General features: G+C 31.7%; 6 protein-coding genes across 6 annotated transcripts; 4 read left to right on the top strand and 2 right to left on the bottom strand.

Annotated features, from left to right (window-relative positions):
• Nucleotides 1-2,684: 2,684 nt before the first annotated feature.
• On the top strand, nt 2,685-2,840 carry M431DRAFT_102324 (hypothetical protein; the record flags this gene model as incomplete). Its single annotated transcript, XM_024911420.1, has 1 exon — nt 2,685-2,840. A coding segment is annotated over one exon (156 nt), but the record flags the coding sequence as incomplete, so codon positions are not given.
• A 256-nt stretch (nt 2,841-3,096) lies between these two features.
• Nucleotides 3,097-3,697, top strand: M431DRAFT_514404 (hypothetical protein). The gene has a single exon (XM_024920227.1). The coding sequence runs from the start codon at nt 3,235-3,237 to the stop codon at nt 3,607-3,609; it is 375 nt and encodes a 124-aa protein (XP_024767080.1). The 5' UTR covers nt 3,097-3,234; the 3' UTR covers nt 3,610-3,697.
• A 737-nt stretch (nt 3,698-4,434) lies between these two features.
• Nucleotides 4,435-5,304, bottom strand: M431DRAFT_514402 (hypothetical protein). The gene has a single exon (XM_024920226.1). The coding sequence runs from the start codon at nt 5,187-5,189 to the stop codon at nt 4,776-4,778; it is 414 nt and encodes a 137-aa protein (XP_024767079.1). The 5' UTR covers nt 5,190-5,304; the 3' UTR covers nt 4,435-4,775.
• Nucleotides 5,305-6,370: 1,066 nt separating this feature from the next.
• M431DRAFT_420667 (hypothetical protein) lies at nt 6,371-7,022 on the top strand. The gene has a single exon (XM_024915015.1). The coding sequence runs from the start codon at nt 6,463-6,465 to the stop codon at nt 6,796-6,798; it is 336 nt and encodes a 111-aa protein (XP_024767078.1). The 5' UTR covers nt 6,371-6,462; the 3' UTR covers nt 6,799-7,022.
• A 373-nt stretch (nt 7,023-7,395) lies between these two features.
• On the top strand, nt 7,396-8,731 carry M431DRAFT_420653 (hypothetical protein). Its single transcript, XM_024915014.1, has 3 exons — nt 7,396-7,525; nt 7,628-8,573; nt 8,648-8,731. Exon 2 carries the CDS (start codon nt 7,670-7,672, stop codon nt 8,309-8,311), a length of 642 nt encoding a protein of 213 aa, XP_024767077.1. The 5' UTR covers nt 7,396-7,525; nt 7,628-7,669; the 3' UTR covers nt 8,312-8,573; nt 8,648-8,731.
• Nucleotides 8,456-9,270, bottom strand: M431DRAFT_502041 (hypothetical protein; the record flags this gene model as incomplete). The annotated part of the gene is made up of 4 exons (XM_024918086.1): nt 8,456-8,599; nt 8,661-8,846; nt 8,908-9,182; nt 9,255-9,270. The coding sequence occupies 4 exons, from the start codon at nt 9,268-9,270 to the stop codon at nt 8,456-8,458; spliced, it is 621 nt and encodes a 206-aa protein (XP_024767076.1).
• Between the last annotated feature and the right edge of the window lie 3,447 nt (nt 9,271-12,717).

The following is a 12,717-nucleotide window of genomic DNA, read 5'->3' as shown; positions in this document are numbered from 1 at the left end:
AAGTAAAGTAGTAAAATTAGTTTATATATATAAGCTTAATAAATACTATAGAATTAGAAAAACTATATAATAAATTATATAATACTTTAAATTTAAAGGTATTAAAAAGTAAGTATAAAAGGTTATATTAGAATATATAATATATAAATAAGCTAAGGTATTATACTATTTTCTTTATAGAAAACTATAACCTTTATTAGTTTTAGTTAGAAATTAGGAATTAATAATATTTAACTATATTATAAAGCTTCTACCTTTAAAAGAACCTATAACTAATAATACTTAAAATAGTATCTTTATAATAGTTAATTAACTTTTAAAAATAATTTACTTTATCTTAGTAATAGAAAAAAGCTTTATAAAAGATTTAGCTTATATATTTTTCTAATATATTTACGTAAACTATAGACTACTAAATAAGATTATCTTTAATAAAGGATTAACGTTTATATTAAAATTTTAGTAATTACTTATAGTATAAATTAGATTAAAATATAAAGCTAGTATAGTTTACTACCTATAAATAAATAAATAAATAAAATAAATTAATTAAATTATTAAAATATACTTATAATACTACGTTAACTTTAATTAAGATAATTAAGTAAAATACTTACTAACTACCTAAGTATTTTATAATAGTATACTAGTAGAATTTATAAACTACTTACTATTTTACGTAAATTATAGGTTTAAACTAAATCTATATTAGCTACCTATTAAAAGAGAAAATACTAATAAAACTATTATTATAGCTAATAAACTTAAAAAACTATATTAAGAATTATAAGTATAACTTAAATTTATTAAATAATAAATAGCTAAATTTACAAATATAAAAAAGATTAAAGAATTAACCTTTAAGGAGGGAGATATAGTCTACCTACTTTAATACTTATAAAATAATAAGTAGTTAAATATTAAGATAAATAAGCTAAGTAATAAACTTAATTTTAAGAAACTTAAACTTTATAAAGTTATAAAGAAAATTAGACCTGTTAATTACAAAATAGATTTTCTACTTACCTTAGGGAAATAAGGAAGAACTATATATTTAAATTTTTATATTTTATTATTAGAAAAAGTATTAATAAATAAAAAAATAAGTAAAGTTATATAGGATAAAATTATTATTTAAGGTAAAGAACTTAAATATAAAGTTAAAAAGCTTAAAATAATAGGATTTAATAAAAATACTTAATAAACTAAATACTTAGTAAAATAAAAAGGCTATAATAAAATAGAAAAATTATAGTAAATTATTAAGGACCTTAAGTATTTAAAAAACTTTATAAATAACTTCTACTAAAGTCTAAGTTTAGTAAAAAAGGGTTAAAAGTATTTTAATTAATAGCGTTAACTATAGAACCTATAGTTATAGAATTAGTTAGATTAAGTAATAATATTACAGCCTAATAAGCGGCCTCTACTTCCTTATGCTTAACCTTATCTAACTTATTTAAATTAGTAATATCCTACGTAATAATATAATATATTTACTTATACTAAATCTTCTTTTGTTTTTATAATTAAGAAACCTTTATAGTTAGTTTAGCTAAAGTATTTTTAGTAAATTTAAGTTTATTTTTTAATTAGAAATATTAAGTAAATACCTAATTTAATTAATTAGTAGTTAAACCCCTTACATTATAGTATAATTTATTAAGTTATATATAATTTAAGTATTATAAAGAATTATTTAAAAATAGTAAATACTTATTAAACTTTTTTAAAATATAAAAAGAATAATACTTATTTATTTTTTTAGTACTTTTTAAAATAAACTTAAAAAAACTCTTCTACTTCTGTATTTTTAAATAAAGACTTTTAGTAATATAATTTATTATAGTTAAATAAGTTAGCTAAATAGAAATAATAAAAATAAGATAAAGAGTATTTACTTATAAATATATAAGGAATATACTACTTATAATAAAGTCTTAAGGATAAGACTAATAAAAGAGGGATATTATATTATAACCTAGCTTTTATAGTTATAATAATAGGCCTATAAAGTAGTTGGTTTTAAATAAACAATAGACTAATTAATTAATTAGAAATAGATTATTAAATTATTATAATAATTTAATAATTTATTAACGGATTATTAAAACTTTAAAATAATTTATAATAGGATTATCTATACTTATTAATAATCCAGCCTAGCTAACTAAGTATATAAGTTTACTTTATATCACTTATTAAAAATACTTAAATAGCTAATTATTATTACAGCGTTTATAATATAATTAAATTAAAATATAGATATCTACTCTTATTTATATTACTAGCTGGTAATAAGATTACCTATTACCGACTTAATCGCTCCGCTAATATAAACCATAGAACCACTCTAAGGTTTGTCCCTTAGAAACAGCTAACCTATAGTGCCTATAGGACCCGGTTCGTTACACTTTATATTAGCGGTAATATTAAAAAAAAAGGACGATAATAATAACTTTTATTAACGTTTAGTATAGTAGATATTAAGTTAAGTACAGTAGGATAGTACTATGTAATAGCTGCTAGTTATTAGCCTATATAAAGTACAGGAGCTTAAGCTACTAATAGCTAAGTTGGAGTATATTTATTTACATCTTTATTTACTACTATTAAGCCCAGTATATACTTTACTAAAAAGCCTAAAGCTATATATAATCCCTGCTCTTCCTAAAAATTAGTATCTTCCCTCTCGCTTACAAATTTTACTTAATCTCTTCGGTGGTCAATTATATATCAACTCGAAAGATAATTACTATAAAGTATGTAAGCTACTAAACTTATCATATAGTCCTACTAGAGGCGGTGTTACCGTGGAGCTAGATGGATTCATTGTTTAGTCTGGCGATACACTTACCAAGTTCAAGAAGAGCCCAATTATGTTTCTGAAAAGCTTACTGGCGATACGGTGGAACTCGGAAGTAAATGATAAGACTCACTGGGGAACTATCCTGAGAGGAGATTTGCTAGACTTCTAACAACCGGCTTATAACATTATTGGAGGCTAGTGTGGGGAACAATAGCCTGCAAGTAAAACTTCTCAAACTTCTAGTAGCTTCCTTCTCGGCATTGGCAAAATCAGAATCATGAATCAAGGCGGACGGTTAGTTGCAAGTGTAGTTTTGCCACACCCAAAACAGCTCGGGTTCCATTTTCGAGGTCATAGATCGCTTGTGAGAAGGGAACCACGCCATTTGCGGCGGCAGCGGTTCAATCCGGTTACACCGAGCGGATATGCAGGGGCAGTTGAAGCAACTGGCGGGGCATGCGACGGCATTCTGCGGATCACAGAAGCGGGTGATCGAGGTCGTGGTGCACGGAGATTGGCTGATCGTACAGGTAGCGCTGACGGGAGATGGAAGGAGTTTGACGTTTATGCTGCCGGCATTTTGCACGCCAGACGGGATGACAAGTGTGGTAACGTCGTTTGGCGTTGGAGAGCGACGTGGAGGCGCGGGGCACAAAGATGGGCATCGATGCGTATACATGGAAAAGCTGAAGGGCGCAGCGAGGGGCATCGTTGATGTTCGTGACGCCGAAGAAGGCAACAATAAAGGGATTTCAGGCGTCTTGGAGCGGATGCATGGGCCAGTTTGCCGCACAAAGTAGAGGTTTCTCCCGGTTTAGATGGGCTACTCAGCGTCTTAGTAACCTCTCTTAATCGTGTTGTTGCTGAAGAAAGGGCGTCGCTTAGTGAAGGTAGACTCAATGTGTTCGACAGCATCGGCTCAACTCCTTCATAGCCGGGCGCTCATCACGGAAACATCTATTAAATACAGCAAGGCAGCCAAGGACAGTACAACAAGCTGAAGCTGGTAATCTGGCATTTGGATGAACTATACACTGCCCTGCTTATACGGCCTACTTCCACGTATACAGACGAGAGCTGCGCTGATCCTCATCAGCCCCTCGCATATACCAATTGAGAGGATGAAGCACAGTACTAATTACTCCTGGCGAACGCTAAAGGTCACCAGAAACAAATTACCGAGACATTTTGTTTTCTTCATTTGGAGTCACGATTCAAAAGTATTAGACTGTACGGAGTACTCCGGACGGGTTTAGGCCAAGCAATCATTCAGGCAGTTGCCAGTGATGGCTTGAGAATGTGATATTTTTCGAGCTTTTAATATATTTTTGAAGCATGAATTAGCATTAACATACAAGTATCATGTAGCATACATCTTGTGAATATTCTTCAACAACTATTTTCTCTCCGTAGCAATCTCTAATCATAGTTCTCCCTCGAATTGACGTACCACGAAACCATTCTCCTGTAAGAAATCCTTGACCTGTTTTACAGTGTCCTATCTGGCCTGACAATGATGAAGGCCTCGGCTACGGAAAGTTGCGATTCTCGATGGCAGGCCCAAGGGATCTAGTTGCCACTGAGATGCGGGCGGCGCAATGCCAATTAGAAGAGCTTCTCCTCATGCCACTCGATGCAGAAAGAGCTGTATTATAGTAGAAGTTGAAAAAAAGAATAAGATATCATGAATGGAGTAGTGGCTAACTATTTACCAGAGCAAGTCTAGCCAACTCATCCGCCATTTTGTTGCAGTCTCTTGGTACATGCCAGAAAAGAACCTCCACTCCAAGCCCATTCAACTGGGCCACCAGTCTCTCAAGTTTCCGGAAAAGCTCCCCATTTATAACCTTTGTTCCCCTCGACGTCATGTAGCCATTGTTTTTCCACTTGAATACCCGTTCAGTCATACCTTTGACCAAGTACTCTGAGTCCGCCTTGATTACCACCTGCTGCAGCTTCAGCCCCCCTACCCCTTATTTCGAATACTGATGGCCTGTTCAAGGCCAAGGATTCCGGCTCTTAACTCTGCAATCTGGTTCGTTGCTTTCGAATCTGTCAAAACAAAGCTCATGTTGTGCTCGGACTGCTTGGCAACAAAAACTCCAACGGCTGCCCTGGCGTCGGCAGTGCCATTCCGTCTACAAGCGCCGTCCACTGCAATAACTATGCAATCGAGATGTGGCGGAGGTATGCCACAGCATGTACAAGGTTCGGCATATTCACATGCTATATAGGTCCAATAGGTAAAAGAATTATCATGGTCGTGAATTTCTACCCTGTTTAGGTTTATGTTTGCGGCGTAGCGTTGGCTAGGCATGAATTTCCGATCTTTCGCCCAATCACGAGATTCGGATATACAGTGTGAGTTGATAACATCCATGAAGACTAAGCGATAGTGAGTTTGAGAAGTATGAACGGTAAAAATGAACAGTTGTATGGCAAGGTGTGACTGAGGGAATTTATCAACTAGACTTAAGGGAAAGTGTAGAATCTGATTATAACTGCTGGCGGCGGGAATAGGCATGGTTCGCTTAATGATGAAGCTGGGAATGGCGGTGCGGGGTTATTAGGGCAGGACCAATGGGTGATTTAAGAAACAACGCATGCCTTATGGCCAGATGTATCGTAGCAATGACTGGGATCGCAATACCAACATTACAATCGTAATCCAAAATGCTATCTTTCACATGTCTGCATATCTACTTGAAGAGCAAGCTACCTCTTCTCTCAATTAAGACATACAAGACCAATGAAAGTGTTACAATACGTCTGGACCTAACGTGGATGATACAAAATCTGATAGGCCACCTGAAAGCCAGGCTGTGCCGACTTACGATATTATGTGTGGGAGAGCACCAGTGACAAGCGAGGATGTCAGGTGGGAGATATGGCAAAAAAAAAAAAAAAGATGATAAGTGATATATATTTACCAATAGGCTGTAAATTTGTTTAATAAAGACGTCGCTGAGTTACATGGTAGAATATAAGGAGGTGCACAACTGGATTCCATATACTTCATATCCACAAAGCACACTGCGTATGGCCACAGCCGGCTTTTTCATCTGTAGCTGAGTGTGGAAATGACTTCAACTGGCGCCAACTAATATATGAGTAATTGGTGCCCAAGGCAACCCCCAATCCCACATTCCTGCCAGAGGTTCGTGTTATGTTCAGAGAGTAAGAGTCATAAAATACGCTGACGTCCCAGGTTCAGCGCAGCGCAGCGCAACAGATACCTACCCAACCGCTCGGCTGGTGAACGCAATGGAAATTGCGATTAAGTCGAAGACCTTATCGACGGAAGGCTCAGCTGAGTCAACTATTGAGTTCGTGAGTCACATCGACAAGTTACCAATCCCCGAAAAAGGTGACTCGATCGATGTTCTCCAACGGAAGTTGACCGCGCTGGCCGACGCTATGCGCCGTGGGCAGAGTATCGGCTGCTACAATCAAGGAACGCGATCCTAAATTGCGACTGCCGATATGTCTCCGCAGGAAGTTGAGGCCTGGAGCCTATACATTGATGAGAATTACCGTCTTCTGAAAATCAAGTGGAACGACAGTCACGACCCTATACCAAAGTCAAAAAGGCCTCTTCGTACAGCTTATCGTCGCGCAGAAGCGCTTAATATATAGATTGACAATGCGAAACCATGCCATGCAGTATGGTTTGCGAGGAACGAAGCTGTTCATCTTCCTCTTGCCAAGGCCATGGCACGCGTCATTGGAGCGGAAAAAAACCCAAGTGGACAAGACGTGTTAGACGCTACCCAGATAGCCGACCTGCAATCGATCAGTGTGATTTTGGCCCTCTCTGCCCAAATTATGGACAAGTCAAGACGCAGGACGAAATCACAAGAAATTGCATCCGCACAACAAGTTCTGGGCTTCCATCGCGATATGCTGCGAGGTATAAGAAGGAATACCAGAAAACGGAAACGAGGTTCAGAAGGCCTATTTGCCTGATGAAGCTAGGGTCAGATCGTTGAAGAGCATCAAATTAGAATTTCACCAATTACCGCTAATGCTTCAATACCAGAGGATCATGAGATGATTGGACCCTATGTTCTGCTCCTGGCAGGTCCATGGCCCTCTTCTTAAGTGATTGTATGTCAAGGCTGTGTTGCAGGCAGGCGTGTTACATCAATACGCATAGAGAAAGACTAAGGTCTGCATAAGTGATAAGATGAGAGTTCCTCCAGGTGTAACAGTTTGAACGCAAGCATTAGGCGAGCCGGAGAGCAAAGATCGCGTGTGGTAATAGCCATCCTCCCTTCATACCCGTATGCGATTGAGAAAATTGGTAGCTTTTAGGAGGCGCCGAGGCGACCCCTATCAGGAGCGGACCCCGCATTGCTGCCTAATTTAAAAGAGAAGGTAATAAGTTAAAGTACTGTACAGTATTACAGTAGATAATCTATAGCTAATACTTATCTTAAGGTATATATTAAAGTATCAATACATACGTAAATGTGTACAGTACATATAAAAATTTATACAGACTTGAATAATTTTTTCAAACTACTACAGGTTTTACGCTAGTTTTAGTCTATCAAGTAATTTTTTAGCAACTAATAGTTGTTCGGTTACTAAGCATTTAGTAACTTAATTAGTCACTAACTTGCAACCCCTGTACAGTATTTATACTGCTCACGACTACTTTTTCCATGATCATTGCTCCACTTCCTCCGCCTAAGAAAAAGATGCCAAACTAAGGTGAGCACAACGTTTGAACATCGAGGCTGCGGCCGAAGCCCCACTAAGAATGTGCTATTCTGGGTGATGTTTGAAAAGCCTACTAACGTCGGGTGGCTGCAGATCTAGAGATAGGAAGTCCAGCGGCCGATCAGTTATCCTCCTATGGCGTTCCGACGACTACCCACAGCATCTTGTATCCTAGAAGTAGAGAGGAAGTTCCGAACCTTGAACGTTCGCGAGCTTACTCAGCACGGCGGAATTCCTTACTTTAGAAGCTTACAGAAGCTTCCTGTCGAAACTATACGCGACTCATATTACGACAAATCGAATATGCTTTCGTCAGCTGGCGTCTGGGTCAGAAAGCGAAATGGAGAGTGGCAAGCAAAAATAAAGAAAGGCGGTAATTTCACGAACTCGAAATTTCAAGAGCTCAGTCATGTGGACGAAATCGAAGCCCTTGTGAAGAGGGTTATTGGTATTGGAGGAGCAACCTGTAGCTTTGGCCTTCAACCTGTAGCGACCTTCTGCACCACACGAGAATCGTGGATTGCTGATGGCGAGTTCCGAATCGTGCTCGACACGATGGACTTTCATCACCAAGTTGGCGAAGTCGAATTGCAGAAAGTTCTAGTTAGCAACAACGGAGACGACACGCCGAATGAGCTACAGAAGCAAAGAGAAATGCAACTGATGGACGAGAAACTTGTTACATTCATGCAAACGTATGCATGGGCATTTTCCGTGGGCGAGCCAAAGGGCAAACTAACTGCGTACTTCGAGCTGCTGCGATCTCAGGATGATTAAGATTTGTATGAGCGTCGAGACCAAACTCTGTCAGGGCCAGGAAGATCAGCACATAATAAAATAGGCAGTACATAGACATCAGGAATGCCCAAGAACTTAAGGACCTGCCACTCTAGAGTGAAAGGGGTAATTGCTAATAGTTCATTACTGCAATAGCCCAAGCAAACCCCCTGATCCCGGCGTAACGGTGGAATTTGACGCCTCGACGACGGTTCTCCATTCATCTCTAGTCTGCAGTATATCCAGCAGCTTCTTATAAGAGGTATTAGTATCACCACTAGTATCAGTCTATTTCAGTGTTAGTCGACGTGATATGAATCTGACATGAAAAACTAGGTTTAATGCTTGCCGTAATGAGTCTCCTGCTTTCGTTATAATAATGAAGCAGGGGCGGGTTCAGCACTGAAAATTCGGCATATCTCTCCCGGAATGTCTCCCGGTTGTCTCCGTCTCGACCTTCTCTCCTGCAGATAACTCGTTCTTCAGCTAGCTCTTTAGGGCAGCTGAAGAACAAAGTCAGCAGTGGGCGCTGGAACTGAAAATAATTAGCATTAAAATAGTACCCCGCAACCATCAGTCAACTCTATGATACATACAATTGTCTCGAATTCCTTTGCTTGATCCAGTCTTCGAGGGAAACCGTCTAGCACAATATTATATCCTCTCTTCAAAATCCCGAGATGAGGTTCTAGAATTCGGAACAGCAGTTCCTTAGTCAAGAGCTCTCCACGTTGTACGAATTCGATGACAGTCTTATCTGCGTTGGATGATGAGACGACTTGCCGGAGGAGATCTCCGATGGAAAGGTGCACGAAGCCATAATCTTTTGCAAGCCTCTTGCAAAGAGTTCCCTTGCCCGCACCAGGAGAGCCTAATGAATATCAGCTGGCAGTCTCGGGCAGAGTTAGACTTTTGGAACTACCAAGCACAAATATCAGTTCACCTCTCTGTGAATCCATGATGCATTCACTAAGTGTGATTTAATATTTTAATATAGTGAGATAGATACAATATTTTATTAAAAATGAGGTTTTTATCTTTAATTATAAAAAGGGTATTAATAACTACTAATTTATAATACCCTTTTACTATTTCTTAAAATATTAGTAAAGTAAGTTTTAGTATTAGTTTAAAATAATTTTCTTTATAGTTAAAAGTATTTACTTAACTATTTTCTAATCTTTTATAAAGTATAATCTTAAAGTTATACTTAATTATAAACTAAAAATACTTTTTTTATTATATAAAAATATTTTTTTTTATAATAAAATTTATAAAATCCTTATAATTAGAACATATAATAATCTTATACTTATTACTTAATAAATATAATTTTTATTTTTTAAATATTTTAAAAATAGCTATAAGTTTTTAGTTATATATAAAGTATTATAATTCTAAACTATAGAGTTTCTTAAAGAAAAAGGCTATAGGATATAATATTCCTTTATTATTTTATTAACTAAGAACTCCTTTAATTATATAGTTTAAGGTATTTATTTTAATAATAACTAGCTTCTTTAGGTTATATATTTATAATACTAGTACGCTAGTAATAGTTTTTTAAAGTACTTTAAAAGCTTCTAGGGCTTTTCCTATATATTTAATTAGTTAATTTTTTTTTTATTATTTAAATCTTTTTTAATAAAATCTATAAGTAGTATAGTAATTTTACTATAATTTTAAATAAATTATTAATAGTAATTAGCTAATCTAAGGAAGCTTTATACTTCCTTAATAGTTTTAAAAACCTTTTATTTTATAATAGCTATTACCTTAGTAAGGTTTATCTTAATTTATCTTAGTAAAATAATATATTTTAAAAAGTTAACTTCTTATATATAAAATTAATACTTCTTTAGTTTTACTAATAAGTTTACTACTTATAAAATTTCTAAGACTTAATATATATATTACTTATACTTTTCTAAGGTATTAAAGTAAATTAATATATTATTTAAGTATATAATAATAAACCTATTAATATATTCCTTAAGGATTTTATTAATTATTCTTTAAAATATAGCTAATGTATTAGTAAGTTTAAAGAGTATAATTAAATATTTAAATAATTTATAATATATTTTAAATACTATTTTTTATTTATCTTTTTTTTTAATTTAAATAAAATTATAAGCTTCTTTTAGGTTAAAAGCTGTAAACTATTTTATAGTAGCTAGCCTATTTTTAATTTTAAAAATTAATAGTAGTAGTATTTAATTTTTAATAATAATCTTATTAAGTTATTAATAGTTAATAACTAATTATAATTTCCTATTTTTCTTTAGTATAAATATTATAAAGTATCCTATTAATAAATTAAAAACTTAAATATATTCTTTTTCCAATTACTTATTTAACTATTCCCTTAAGGTTTTAAGTTCTTTTTTATTAAAGTTATAAATCTTATAGATCTTAGGTTATTTTTTATTTATTAACTTAATAAAGTAATTCTATTATAAATATAATAATAACCTAGTATTTAATATTACCTTATATAGTTTCTTATACTTTTTATATTAGTAAAGTATTTTAGCAAAAGTATTTTTAAATTCTCCTAATTCCTTTTTTTTTATACTTTACTTAGTACCTTATTAAGTACTATTAGCTTATCCTTAAATTATATTATAATTTTATTAATATAAATATATTTTATTTTTTTATATTATTCATTATATTATAGTAATATTAGTAATTTATTTTTTTTAAACTTAATTATTTTTATTTTCTTTATAGTTAATATAAAAGATTCTAATTCTTTTAGTAGTATAGCTTTACCCTTTTATTCTCTCTAGTATAATTAATATTTAAATATATCCTTAATATCTTAATAAACCTTCTTAGTCTTTTATTAAATAATAAGGTTATTATTAAATAACTAAGGATAGCCTAAAAGAATATTATCCTTTAGTATATTTAAAATACTAAATTAAATATTATAAGTATTTTTATTAATAATTAGTAGAAGATAATTAGTTTTATATTTAATAAATCCTTCTTTTACTTTTACTTTTATAATACTTATAATTTATAGCGCTTATTTCTTTTTTTAAATAAGAATTTATAGTTTTTTAATTAGTTAAAGTAAAATTAAATTATAATCTAATCTGCTGTTAATATAAACAGTAATAATATATTTTCTAAATTATATATTTATTTTAAGTTTCTTTATTTTAGTTATTTTAATTATATTAACTTATACTTTTTCTAAAGTATAGTTTTTTTTTATAATATTATATATAAGTATATTAGTATAAATAACGTTAAGGTTATTATTTTCCTATTATTATACTTACTATTATTAAATTTTCTAATACTATTAATATTTATTAATATTAATTTTATTAATATAATATTTATAAAAGTATATAATATCCCTTTAATAAATATAACCTTTAGTATAGGTTTTAAAGTTATATTTATTATAATATAACTATTATTAAAGTTATTAATAATCTTCCTTTACCTATTTATATTTTTTATAATCTCTATTATAGTATTATAAAAAGTTAAGCTTAGGATATTCTTTCCTTTAATTATACTATTCCTTAACCTTATAGTTAAAGTAATCTCTATATTATTAACTAATATAATTTTCTAAATTAGATTTAGTATAATCTTTATTATATATATTATTTAGTTAAATTTAATAATATTAATTATATAGCTTATTTTCTTAGTATATAATATACTATAATTTATTATACTACTTTATATTTAATTATTTATAGTTTTCTATAAATGTATATATAAGCTATGTTTCTTCCTATTTAAAAAACTAGTCTTTAATTATAATAGGGTAGTAGGGGTTTATACTAGCGTATTCCGCTAACTTATTATTACTTAGCGTTTATTACTAAGTAATTTTATATTATTTAAGTATTTATTAAAACTTACTTAAGTTATATATTTTTATTTTTTTTAAATTATAGTTAAAGAGTTTTTATCCGCAGGGGTAATTAAGTCCCTAGGGTTCTTAAGATCTATAGTTTTTATATAGTTCTATAATATTAAGGTTAGTATAACCTATCTTCTATCTAGGTTTTTCCCTTTATTTATAAATAAAAGTATTTACTTATTCCCTTTCTTCTTCTATAAGTAAAATATTAAGGGCTTTATTTTATACTTTTTTATATTTATCCTAAACTATATTAGTATTTCCTAAGGTAATAATAACTATAAGTATATTATTAATAGCTTAGTTAATTATTTATTAACTAACTTCTTTAAAAATTATAGTATTAACTATAATATATTTTAGCTACTTTTTCTTAAGTACTTTAGGATATTAGTTTAATATTTCCTTTTTTTTTATATATAAGGTATTACTTATTATAATACCTAGGTACTATTAATAAAGTAATAAATATAAGTACTTAAAGAATTTAATATAAAAGTAAAGTAAA

This window comes from Trichoderma harzianum (assembly GCF_003025095.1).
Source record: "Trichoderma harzianum CBS 226.95 unplaced genomic scaffold M431scaffold_55, whole genome shotgun sequence".
NCBI lineage: Eukaryota > Fungi > Ascomycota > Sordariomycetes > Hypocreales > Hypocreaceae > Trichoderma > Trichoderma harzianum.
This window is presented reverse-complemented; position numbering and strand designations above follow the sequence as displayed.